Source organism: Ixodes scapularis, unplaced genomic scaffold (genome assembly GCF_016920785.2).
Source record: "Ixodes scapularis isolate PalLabHiFi unplaced genomic scaffold, ASM1692078v2 PGA_scaffold7__128_contigs__length_106722199, whole genome shotgun sequence".
NCBI lineage: Eukaryota > Metazoa > Arthropoda > Arachnida > Ixodida > Ixodidae > Ixodes > Ixodes scapularis.
Window position 1 is genome coordinate 13,550,868 of NW_024609882.1, and position 13,244 is coordinate 13,564,111.

At 49.7% G+C, this 13,244-nt stretch overlaps 1 protein-coding gene across 2 annotated transcripts in view; it reads right to left on the bottom strand.

Annotated features, from left to right (window-relative positions):
- Positions 1-117: 117 nt before the first annotated feature.
- The window catches only part of LOC8052027 (myotubularin-related protein 13), a 90,270-nt gene continuing 77,143 nt past the window's right edge, over positions 118-13,244 (bottom strand). For both annotated transcript variants that reach the window (XM_029992427.3, XM_029992428.3), the window contains 8 exons: positions 12,580-12,945; positions 9,897-10,136; positions 8,883-8,978; positions 8,443-8,686; positions 7,268-7,420; positions 3,734-3,873; positions 1,404-1,535; positions 118-973 (listed from right to left, as the gene is read on the bottom strand). In XM_029992427.3, the coding sequence (XP_029848287.2) occupies positions 881-973; positions 1,404-1,535; positions 3,734-3,873; positions 7,268-7,420; positions 8,443-8,686; positions 8,883-8,978; positions 9,897-10,136; positions 12,580-12,945 (1,464 nt within the window). In that variant the 3' untranslated portion in view covers positions 118-880. The remainder of the gene's footprint in view (positions 974-1,403; positions 1,536-3,733; positions 3,874-7,267; positions 7,421-8,442; positions 8,687-8,882; positions 8,979-9,896; positions 10,137-12,579; positions 12,946-13,244) is intronic.

Sequence of the window (13,244 nt, forward strand, 5' to 3'; positions counted from 1 at the left end):
TTCTCAATAGCTATTCCGAGTTTAGCAATAACACGCCGGGAAGAGAAGAGAAGAGCCTGGCTATTTCGAAAAGGTGTTTAGCCGCCGCAGCTAGCTTTAAATGGAATGGAGACCTCGTTGCACAGGCATAGACTTTATTGGGCACAGACGAGGCTCGAGTTCTCCGCTTGGATCCTGTAGTCGACGGCCAGAGACCTCGAGCCCCACTTAAAACCACTCGCATCCTAAAACCGCCACAATCGTCGCTATATACATAAAAAAACGTATCACATGTCACACATCGTTAACCAAAACTTTTTGCATATACGTAACACGCGAGCTTGTGCATTGGAAAATCCTATGTTCGGCAGCATGACAAGCAGAATATTTACAACTCCGGAGAGGGGAGGGGGGACGTCAAGATGCGCGGTATTTCCATTTCCTCACGACTCGACGGAAAAGGGGGAGGCGGGATGGAACCGTGGAGGGGCTTTCGCCGAACGTCAAAAGAAGTGTTGCTACGCTCGAAAGGAAGTCTCGGGTTTTTTTCCAATGCGGCACCCTTTCCCGTCGCGTGGGGAGTATTCGCAACCGCGGTCGAAGCTTCCGCAGACTGGAATGTCGTTGCTAATGCGGAAAGGGGGCAGCCGCAGTCTGGCAGTACTGACAAGCGTCGCAATTGGCCCACTTGCTTGCACACATACAAGCTATGGAAACAAAGAAAAACAGAAATCTGTCTGGCTCGTGCGAGGCGGACGGGCGGTGCGAGCAGACTGCCTCTCGGCAACGCCACGCGTACGCTTTGTTCTTGGAACGTCGTCCCGCTAACACTCGTGAGCTGAGCCCGGGAGTCTGCGTTGGCTTTGCACGGCGCTCTTGAAACAACCCTGCAAAGTCTTCCTCACTGCAGGCACGACTGGATCTTCTCTATCCACTCCTGGGCTGCAGACGCGTCGGCCGCCATGAAATTGTACATCCTTTTGCTCGTCTTCACCTGGAAAAGAATGTGCGCAATTAACTTGAGATGCGCAAAACTCCCGTCATTTTTGTTTTCCCCTACTCGCCGACAAACAATGGCAGGCGAGGCACCCAGCCACCACCGTGTCTCCGCTCGTGTGGTCAAACGTGTGCAGTTGCGAGCCAGCCCAAGCTCATTCACGCGCTTGCAGGGGACACTGGTCGGGGTGCCAGGCAAACTGAAGAGGACCGTCTTCCTCTTTCTGGCAACTGCGCGTCAGCCTTTAAGCAAAACTCGTTTCTCGCACCACAATAGTGCAACGAGCAATTTATCGCACGCCGTGAGCCCCGTACAAAATGGATAAGCATTTCTGTGGGCTACTTCCCCCACGAGTCCTGTCCCGAGCACGCCCACTGGGCGAGGCGCAAAGCTACGAGCGGAACGACAGAGCGAAGGAAGCACTCACGTCGAAGAAGGACTTCTCGTCCGCCCTTTTCGGAGCGCCCTGGATGGCTACGGCCGGCATCACGGAGATCACTTCCGAGAGATCAATCAGACCCTTGCAGTGGGAATCCTCCACCGCATCGTAGTACCGCAGCTGAAAAGTAGGAAGGGACACACACCCTCGAGTTGAGTCGATCGGAGGACTCTCGACAACCTGGCTTTCTCCGTGATAGTGCAACAAACTGTACTAGAGCCTGAAAACACGAGCCGCACAAAGGACGTACGCGGACAGGTAGGAGAAACGGACGAGACAAGCACTAATGTGCAGCCACCATTTCTAGCATGCCCCTTTGTCCGGCAGAAAAGAGCACTCAAGTATGCCGCTCTATCGTCGTGCATTCTTTGAGCGTAAGGCCACGTAAACTACTGACAACAACTGGGCATTGTGTACATACATATCTGTAAGAAACAAGATAAAAACTAAGTAAGGGAAAACAATATACTTTTAATAGTTGGAGAGCCCAATATACTAGGAAGTTTGTTACCCAGGTTTGGGCAATTTGTGCATCGAGGTGGGCAATATGAATTTCGACAGCAACGGTAGTGACTGTTCCATTGGCAATTTAGAAGGCAATAGAGTAAGCAAAGTTCTCCCTAGTCTTTCAACTGATATGATGCTCGTGACAAACCGTAGAATACCGCGGATCCGCCCATTCCCACATTTCTAAGATCTGAGAAAATATGCACGAGTGATTGATACGTAAAATTGATGACTGGACAAACGCCCAACCCCCATTTCTTCGCGATTGTCTCTAAACATTGAGTGGGCGCTTGTCCGGCATTTAACGGTAGTCAACGAGGAACCGAGTCTAGCACTTTTTTCTCAGCCTTTCTGGGGTGCAGCGCACCAAAGATTAGTCCACTTAACTCCCTCCCCTCACCCGGCCTCCAAAGAGGGGTGTACGCTAGTATAGCCTGTCTCACTAAAGCTGTGGAGTACAGCCAAAGCTACCAGGGAGAGAGTGCATACCAACCTGTTTAAGAGGAGGGAAAGGAGGAATGGGAGAGAAGGGCTGGGATTCCTTTGTTCCTCCTTTCTCTCCTCTTGAACTCTCTCCCCTGTAGCTTTGGCTGTACTGCACGGTTTTAGTGAGACAAAGTATAGAGGTCTGCATGGGCCAATATTTAGGAGCCCGGCCCGGTTCGCTCTCTCTTGGGCCCACCCACGACCCGTTATCCATTTCCGACAGCAGGACCGGTCCAGCCCAACGGCAATTTTCACGGGCCCGCCCAGGTCCGCCTTATTTTCGCCTGGGAAAAATAGCTCGCCAATTGTGCAGCATGGCAGCTCACTTGCCACTGATACACATATTGACTACGGTACCCGATGGTCAATGCAGCAAGCATCCTTTTTTTTCTTTTTTTTTTTGCCGGTATTTTTAGTCAGACCAATCTGCGGGTCAAGCGGTCCGACCCGCAGATTGGACCGTTTTGCGACGAAACCCGCATGTCCGAAAGGACAGAGAAGTACAAATGGCAAGCAGCAGTAAACAAATCCACGTGTCAAAGTTGAAAAAGAAGGGAAATGTTGCAATGGGTTTGGACAAATGATGAGCTAAGTTCTAAATTGCCCACTCCTGCTGCGTACAACAAAAAAAAAAAATTATAAAATATTGCCGTTTTTGGAGGTGGTCTCGGAGATAATGTTTAGGAAAAGCACCCGAGGAAAACCTTTTGACCGATACTGCGGATGCACACACTCCTACATACAGATGGTTTATGCCTGCGAGGGTGCGCATTCTGTAGGCGCCTACATGTGTGCATCTTGATGGGGGAAAGTGACTGTACGACGGCGGTGTGCCGGTGGCAAAAAGAGCATTTGCTGCAGGCACATACGCACAAACACACACGTTTTCAGTGCTTGGGTCTCCCCCCCCCACTACGATCATTCCCCGCCCCCCCGCCCCCCCGCCCGCCCGCGCCCGCCCCGCCCCCCCCCCCCCCCCCCCCCCCCCAACTCCCGAAACCAACTTTTAAAAACATTGCTGCAAAAAAAGGTAAAGGCTGGCTTGGCCCGCATCGGTGTAGACTCGACTGCAAGGCCCGTGCCCGGCTTTTCATAAAAGTAGCCATGAAGCCCGGCTGGCTTCACGGGCAGACCTGTGCAGACCTCTAGGCTAGGCTATCTCGTAGGATGTTGACGTAGAAAAGAGAGATACAAAATGAATAAAGGCTGTGGAGAAATGGGCAGGCTTAGAAATGGCACAAAACAAAAAAAAAGGATGAAAAGGAAGATATAGTGAGCGTCTGATTTGGGCAGAAAAATTCTGGCCGGGGTTTGAAGTGCCTCACCTGGTGCTTTGTGGAGTCGAGGACGAACCAGCGCTGCTTCCAGCCCTTGAGCAGGGCCCCCCTCTTGAACAGATAGCCTTCGTGGGTGCGGTTCTCCGGGCAGTGCGACGAGAACTGGTCGTAGTATGTCGTGTGCATGCCTGCCAGCGGACAGAGCCACATGTAGAGGCTAGATACACCTTGCAGGAAGCAACAGCAAAGCGGTGCCACACTCCAATTATCATTTTCACCCCCTCTTCGAACGAATCGCTGCCAGGCATCGGGAGTTTCAAAATGGCGGCCTCATAAAAGCTGGGCAGGCGAGGTGAACAAAGGCTAGCAGTTTCACACTTTCTTGCCAAGAGGAAACTCATAACCGCTTATTGGTCACTCAATAAACGGGAGTACCAACTATGTTTATGTTTGCATATTTGCATCACCATTGCATGCCGTCGGCGTATAATGGTGCTTTAGACGCTCGAGCCGCGAGTTTCTAAAGCCGAGTTACCTGGAGGTCAGGAACTATGTGAAATACCTCGAAGGTTACCCAGGTACTTCACTGTAAAGAAAAAATGGTTTGCAGGTTGGCTTTGCAGGCTTTGTCCCCGTTGTTCCCCTTGTCCAGGGATTACTTTTGCCATTCTTGTCCAGCTCGCTTACACCTTAGCATTTAATTTGCATTATAATCATGCCTATACACGTTTTTAATTTTTAAAGTGATAAAGAAGCAATTCCACCTTTCCCTCTCTTTAGTGTACGTAGCGCCGCTAACAAACCTCATAAGCCTTTACACCTTTTTGTTACAAAAGTGCCGAGGAGTTGGGGCTCTCGCAACTGCCTCTGAAAGGAGATCGGGTTTTGGGGAAATCGCCAAGACTCAAAAGGACCTAGACAAGCAGTTGACTAACTCAATAAAATGCTTAGATGGGCCAGTTGGTACATCATGGGAAATAAGCGTCAAAGGAACAGGGACCAAGGGTAGAACTACAACGACACAGGGCACTGTGAAGGGTGCCAGAACCAGCCTACCAAACAGTGTACCTCACTAACAGAACCTTGACTTGGCCACTCCTCGCGCAAATGCAGACTTGAAGCCCATTGTGCAAAAATAAATTCTTCCCAGCAGAAGATCTCTCTCCTTCATTTCCTCCTCCAATTTTCTTTTCACCTCTTTCTCGCATGCGCAACGTCTAAGCGGCATATGGCCCCCCCAAACCTGAACAGCAGGGATTAGTCACACCGGCAGGAAATGAGCACCGAGGGGGGCTGTAGCCAATGCTCACGAGTTTCTTTTCGGGAAGGACCTTTCATTCCTAAGCACGGTGGAAGCTACGTGGTCGTCGGACCAGTCCCACGTCTATCTTGAGCCGTGTCCAGGGGACGGGGTCATGTGATCAAAGGGAGGCGGATGATTGGTCCAGCCAGCATGTAGCTCTTACCGCACTGTCAGCTCGAGGGTCAACGGATATTTTACGTCCTTTCCTTTTAATAGCGCCAACAGCGCTGAGGAGCTCGTGTCGCAGAAGATCTGGCGTCAGCGTCAGTGGGACCGTAAAATCTCATAATGCAAAGTGCACAGCCACGCTTGATGTCACACGTGGTTGTGACGCCACAACTCTATTGACCCACTAAATTTAGCGCAAAAATTTCTCGCCAAATTTAGTGGAAAATTTTTCCGACGAACCCCCTGTCAAATTTAGCAGAAAATTTTCGTCTAAAATTAGTGGGTTGATAGGGTCATGACGTCCCAGCCACATGTGACACGTCGTCACGAGTGACATTATGTGATATCATGCGACGCTACCAACTAGATTACGCACGCACACACGCTTGCACGGCTTCAGAACGAGTGCGGGTTTATACGAGAAAGCTTTGAAAACGGGGCCCGGTCAACACTGTCGCGTTCCACTCTTAAAGGCCACTTAAGCATCCCCCAAGTTTCTTTCTTTTATTGTGTGCCAAGCTAAGTGTGTTTGTTAAAGAGCACAGATATGTCACCAAGAAATGACGACGGCTCACATGTCATTGTAAGCCCTTTTTCCGCTTATTAAGAGGTTGTGCGAGGATACCGAGATGTCTCAGAGAGGCACAGTGGAGCTTTTGTGGTCATGGCACTTAATAAATCGTCGTTATTTTAAGCGTTTGCTTCTTTTAGAAGAGAGTTGAACATTGGTGGAGTTTACATGAATGCGACCGCCAGGCACGTAGCCAGGATTTTGTGATTTGGGGAGGGGGCACCCATGACAAAATGCTGTATGAGGGGGAGGGGGAAGAGGAGGTCTCAGAAAAATGGAAGATTTTGGGGGGAATCCAGCCCCCCCCCCGGCTACATCAAATCGAGAGGTCACTAATCACGCGTCTCCTATCCTCCTTTCCCTTCCTCTTCTTCCCAATCATAGGTGGCAAATCACGATTCGATTCGCTACGGTCGCATCCATGTCAAGCCTGTCTCGTGCCAACCTCAGCCGGAAACGCTAAGCAGATTCTCTGCGACAGCCCCTGACATTTGTATTAAAAGAATAGAAATGTCAGGGGCTGTCGCGGAGAAGAACGACGAGCCTCTCAACATTGTGACCAGTAAATTGGTCACAATTTACTTGTCGCAACCAGTACACTGCAATGTACTGGTTGTGACAGAGTGATTGATTTGCGCGATTCATTATTTTAAATATTTTGAAATTCTCAAATTTGTAAAAATTAGTTCTTCGGAAAAATGAGTCCATTGTAGTATTTGACGTGATTGCTGAAACAGTAAAAAACCCCACATTTCGTTCTCTAATAAAAAAAGCTCACAAAAAAAGAGAGATATTTAGAATAGAATACTTCAGACAGCAAACAAAGGTCTCGTTCAGAAAAAAAGCTGTCGTTGATGTTCCCTCGTCGGTAAAACGCTTTCTAAACAGTTGTTGAAATGAACGAACCGCACAAGGAATCCAATGGGGCAAGCGTGCGAGGAGAATAGCAGCTTGGCTTTCTTCAGTTTTAGTTTCTGCTCTGCTCAGCCCAAAGCTGACGAAGCGGTGGGAGCTACGTGCTGGCCGGACCATTCAAACGCTTCCTTTCATTGCCTGCCCCGCTGTCTGCGCATAGGTATGGGCGGGGCGTATCCACGCTGGGAAAGATGGGCATATGACAGGTCCACCGCAGTGTCGGCACTTTGAGTCCGAGGGTTCAAGTGAAGACTAGCGTCAAGATGGGGGAAGTAGAAAAGAAAGAAGAGGTGGCTTCCGCATTTCTTTGCGCGATTAGCAACTGGGCGCTAGACTAATCTTTTTCAATCCCAAATGGCGACGTAAAAGGGAGTTCTCTTTCCATCTTTCCCGCTGCGGGAAAAACGGCGAAGAAAAAAATTGAAGAGAGTAAGCTTGCTCCTTCCTGCTCGTTGGTCGGCCTTTAAGACAACTTTCCCAAATCACACCCAAGACGCAATTTGGACGACTTTCATCGCTGAACATGAGTCGGCACATGCGGACGAGCAACCGGGTGTCGCGACTCTTTCGTTCCCCAACCGAGAAACGCCCACCGGCGATTTGGGACCTTTGGCGGGACACCCACCGGAGCCGATGGAGCCGCCGTCGGCGTTGGCGCCCTTGGCCATGGCCACCGAGCTGGGGTCCGGAGCCACCGACTTGTACTTGGTGCAGTTCTTGGGGACCGACGGAAGGCACTTCTCGTGGCAGTTGTAGCCGCAGTCCACGCAGTGCATCCCTGCACGCACCCATTGCTCTCCATTAATAAACCGAGACCCGTCCACTTTACTACAATCCCTGGTGTTTGCTACTCCTTATCAAGTGTCAGTTATGTTGGAGCTTTTGGCTGCGCAAGCATTACAACCAATGAGGATATTTCCATCTGTTTGCGAGTCTAAACATCTTGGCGAGAACTTCTCGGAGCCACCGATGTGCTTATCCCAAGCGCAGCTTTGTCTACTGCTCGGTGTCAGTTCATGCGGCAACAAGATAAAGCAACACTTGCGCAGCAAGCGCAGGCTCTCGGTCGCTTCCTTCGTGAGATAGCGGACGCTCATCATTTAATTTGGATCCCTTTGGCATTGGACTGACAATCCGCCTTTCTTCGCCTCCGTTAGTAGGCGATGTGCTGGCATTTTCTCATTTTCATTGGCTAATAACACTTTCTAGCAGATAAATGCCATTCCTCACTCGTGTTAACAGAGGAGCCATCGGCTACAGTCAAGTACAGAATAAGAACAGCAAAGCGCATCATTCAAATGCCCGGCCCCCAGCCTCCCGCCGTACTTTGGCATTGTCAATATCCCAACCAGGATAACAAAGTTAGATATATCACTTTCGCTCCAACAGCAACCAAAATTGGTAGCATAATGTCCGAAGAGGTGGCCCACCTCTAGAAATCGTGTTTTCTAAGGCCAGGTCCTTTCAGTCATAGCGTAGGAGTGTTAACAACACCAGTGTGCCCTTTCAACATAGAAGGCAAGTGGTCATCAAAGCCTTTGCCTTTCACACTGTCTCGTGGTGTGGTCCTGGGCAGCTGATGTCGGCACCAGTGGACGAAGATCCGAGTCAAGCATTTTCTTTCAACTTCTTTCGGGGTGTGTACCAAAAGCTAGACCACCGCACTTGGCCTCTGGGGGTAGTGGGGGGGTCATCCCTTCGGATCTCCTTGGTTTTTCAAGTAGGGCTTGGCACTAACCAACAATCTCAGTGGGGTAAATCTTTCGATACTAGGAAACAGACGGCGAAGCGGCCCCTCACCCGTTTTGACGAGGCCCCAGAGGATGCTGGAGCAGAAGTCGCAGTACGTGGGCGTGGTGTAGTTGTACCGGTCGAAGCGGTGCGGGTACACCTGAGGGGGCGGGGCGCAGGTGCCGCCCGGGGCCCCGCCCCCTTCCAGGGCGCCACCCGTCATCTTGCCCCGCACCAGGAATTCAATGGTGGACCGCTTGTGCACTGCGCGGCCGTGCGAACGCACCAGCTCCACGTTGAACGACGAGTGGCGCTGCAACGACAAACCTGCCAATTGCGAGAGCGTAGACACAAATGTTGCCCAGATTCCGGGTCGCTACGGCAGATTCTCCTTTAGATCGGGTAGTTCTATTTCGTCGACTGAAAGTTTCTGCAGTGCAAAGCATGCCCATCTTTTGAAAAGGGAAGTACAGCAAATAAGATTAAAAATCGCGAGTGAGTCCACTCACCACCAGAGTGTCTACGATGGGAACGTCCAGCTTGTTCCAGAGGACGTGCCACTTCTGGGGCAGGTGGCCCAAGGCAGCCTCCTGGTCGTGCAGAGCCTGGACACCAAACAATATGAGCCTCGATGAAACAACTCCCAAGTTTCTGGACCGACGACACACGGGTGTAATGTCAAAGAAAATTGAGCAAACGGGACACAATCTTCGAGACTGGCAAGAGTAGCCTGTATTACAGCAATTCGTCGGAAGTGTGGGTCCATGGCACGCAGTTCTTACCGGCGAAAATGTTTGCCGGGCAATTTGCGAATAAAAGAAGAGAAAAAAGACTTCGGTTACAGAAAGTGCTCCTTTCGCACGAGTGCTCGTGGAAATAGAAGCGATTTGCGGGGCCCGAGCAAACTGCTCTTGTACCTGTGCCTCCTCCAGCCTGGAGCACCAGTTTAAAGATTGAGTGCAGCATTCTTGCCAGAGAATGCACGGTGGCGAAGATACGTCGCACCCTGCTTGAACGAATGTGGGCAAACTTCCGAAAAAGTGGTATAGTCGTTGGCAGATGGCTCTCCAATCGGCAGAACCACACATCGAGCAATAGATGACTGCCACTTTTCAATAAAGACTGAAAGATTTGTTGCAAACAGCATGCTCCCACGCAATGAAACTCGCTCGAGTGATCCGTCTGCCAAAGCGGCGCCTACATGGGTCAAAATGAACCAGTGGACCAGTTGGTTACGCATCCAAAATAAGGGACATGGACTAGTCACCGACCAACGACAACAGTTGCTGTTCGGCACTTGTCCCGTTTTTTCCTCTAGTCCTTGTTTTGCGCCGTGCTTATAACTGCTTCGATCAACTAACGAAGATAAAGTCAGGGTGCAAACAAGCCGGTGAACATTAGACATAACACAACCGCAAGACTGCAGGCAAGCAAAGGATGACACACGCAGCTCAAGCTGCCGGGGTTGTGTTAGGTTCGATGAACCCCTCGTAAACTTCTCTGGGAGGCAGGGGTGGACGCACCTCCAGCAGCTGCGTGAAGACGTCCACCTGGAGTCCGCCGACGTCGTCGTAGCACGGGTAGAGGATCTTGCGAGCCCCTCCCGGCACCAGGGAGCCCCTGGCCCCCCTGGGGTCTGGGCCCCTCTGGCCCCGCTCCAGGAACACCAGCTCCGGATCGTACGGGGGCCCGTGCTCCAGGGTCTCCTCCAGGTAGTACTCCCAGATGTGCAGGTTCGAGATGTTCGAGTACGGACGCAGCACCTTGGAAAGGGGTCGTGCTCTCAAAATTTATTTATTGTCGTGCGGAGCGCTTGATGACACCGTCTAGGTACACCCGCCGGCAAAATGAAGGTGAACTCGTTACCTGGTTTCTTGCCTGTTTTACGGCTCCCGAAAGCTATATTAACTCTCAACGTCTCAAATGGTACGTGGCTTGGGGGTCTAAACTTTGCGTTCTAGCCCTCTTCTGAAACAGAGCTGGATCCAAAACCTGCAGGAGCGTCAAAAACAAGAGGAGGGCTGTTCACCTTCATATCGCTCACGGGTGTACCTACTACAATCAAGTTTTTGCTTCCGAGCAGCTTATTTACGGAGGAAACGTCAAATCGATACAGCCAACATAAAGGAATTTATTTATTTATTTATTTAATATACCTCAAAGCGCCCTTTCGGGCATTGTATGAGGGGGGAGTACACATTTTTTGACAAAAATTATAGAACAATAAATTTCATACACATTTGCTCTAAGACAAGAAAGAATTCAAATATACCCACTCAAGAAAAAGTACACTCATACACAAATAAAAATAATGCAATATACCCACTCAAAAGAAGAACACTCGTACACAAACAACAGGAAGCATCGTGCCAACCAGGCTACAGGAAAAGAAATCAAATTATCTTTGCACATGAAAAACAAAAAGGAAACCATCCTCTGACTCATTCCTGGGAAAAGTGGAATAAACGTTCACATGTAGATTTGAATTCATTTTTATCTCTGATATCTACAATGTGGTGGGGCAATGAGTTCCATTTTCTAATGGCAAGCTGCAAACTTGGTTAGTGTGACAATTTGATAAGCCAATTTTATGATGCAGCATTCGAGACTGTGGAACTTCCTCGGATTCCTTCACTTCCTGCGACGGTACATTAAAACTTCTCTTAAATCGAAATGTTCCCCATGCTTCGGTGATCGTAAAAGCTATACATGCTTCGTATCTTTTATCCTTTTTCTTAACAAAGATGCAACTAGAGGCGGCTTATTACTTCGCGAGTATTTCACGTCTCGTGTTGCATGTAACCAGTGAAAAGGGAGAATGGTACTTCTACGTAGTAAGAAACGACGGAAAAACACGGAGGTCTCAGCTGAATTTATTTGACAAACTATGGTTTTATATAGCCATCAAGAATGCATACAAACATGAAAGAAAGGAACGAAAAAAACTCTTGACAGACACACAAAAGGGCAGTGACCACACATAGGAAATGGGAAACATATAGAGAGTTAATCACCTCTCCGAGAACCTCCCTTTTGTTAAAAATGCACAGACAAAAAAAAAAAATAAAAAAAAAGCAGGAAAAAGCTTTAACGCTAAAAGATGGGGTCGCCTCTCGTTTAACAAAAGAAGGCCCGAACTTGATAGCTAGAACCGAAGTGAGGGGGCGGAATGCTCTTGAACAGGCAAAAAAACAAAGCATGATATGACGGAAGGTGAAGCTGGACCGAGAAACAAGGCAATCAAACTTGGAGGAAGCTTCCAAGTTCTGTGCCTAACTAAACTTAGGGAAGGTTTGTTTATTGCATTTTCATTATTCATAATAGTTAACTCTTTGATTAGGCATTTATGATCATTTCTCTCCGTCAGTACCGCCGACTTTAACTGCCACAAAGGAGCACAATGCTTACATTCCGCTACATGCTTTGACATTTCCGAGTATGGATCCTTGTTCTTGATACGACGTTTGTGCTCGGTAAGGCGATCAATGACCGTGCTTCGTATGTCCTGTGTAACATAAGCCACACTTGGATGGAATCTTCTCAGTTACTCCCGACACGCAACCAACTTCTTTTTCTCAGTGCTTTTTCTACAATCAGTCGTGGGAAACAGAAACGGGGTCATTTGACTCGACTCAAAATCATTTCTGAACACTGTGCTCCCACCATACTTGTTAGCAACAGACGTAAGATTATGCGAAATTTGCTCCAAAACGGTAAAATGCGCGTTGAAGAGAAGACCCAATTTCCTTTTATGTGAACACTTTTAACAAACAATGTTCTAAAAGAGATAATTCATTCTTTGTATGTTTTGCGCTTCCTACCGGTGGTCACTGCTCTTTTGTGTTTCTGTCAAAAGAGTTTTTTTCGTTCCTTCCTTTCTTTCATGCTTGTATGGGTTCTTGATGGCTGTATAAACACCAACTTTTGGCAAATAAATTCAGCTGCATTTGAAACCTCCGTGTTTGTCCATCTTGTTTTTCCCAGTCTCGGGCTGTTTTTACTCAACTGCCACCAGCTTGTTGGCATGTTCTGCTCAATGACAGTTTTCTCCCAGAAATACTAGAATTTTGGGTCTCAAATATTTGTTCTTTGTAGAAACCTCACGGGTCGTGCTTCCGCAAAAACATGGACGGGCGCCTCGTCACAAACCCCCTCGGCGAGGGACGGGACGGCAAAGGGATGCGGCCCCCAAAAGCGCAGACTCACCTCGTCCTCGAGGTTGGCCGAGTACCAGAAATTGTAGAAGGCGGACGACTTGGACCACAGGCGGTCCGCGTACTCCCAGAAGGAGGGGGCGGCGGAGGCCCGGGCGGAAGACGCGTGCGCAGCGGCCGACTCCTCGTCCGAGCCGCTCTCCGTGCCGGGCATGGCCGCCGCGGCCCTGCCCGTGCGGTGCAGGCTGCCGCCCACGAAGGACGAGCTGCTGGAGGGCGCCGGGAGCCAGCCCCACTCGGCCCGCTCACACTCCGAGTCCAGCAGGAAGGTGCGGAAGCGGCACGACACGTGGTGGTACGCCAGGAAGCGCAGGAACAGCTCGTTGAACTCGAAGGACATCGGGAACTGGCGCAGCAGCTGGGGACGAGTGGAGACGGTCATGGCGGGCAGCACCACTTTCCTGGGGTCTGACGCCAAGAGACGCAGGGACAAAAAGTGAGAGGCAACGTGGGACGAGGCGTCCCTGTGGTGCCTCCCACTTTTTGCCAACGCGTTTCTTGGCGTAAGACCCGCGTATGAATCGGAACCAACCAACCCAACCTTCACTCTTAAGGGGGGACACTACCCTGAAAAAACAATTTCTGCAAAAAAAACGTTCATTTTGAAAAATGTCGTATTTACATCCACCAACACCTAAAGGGTATTCCTAGAAGGTT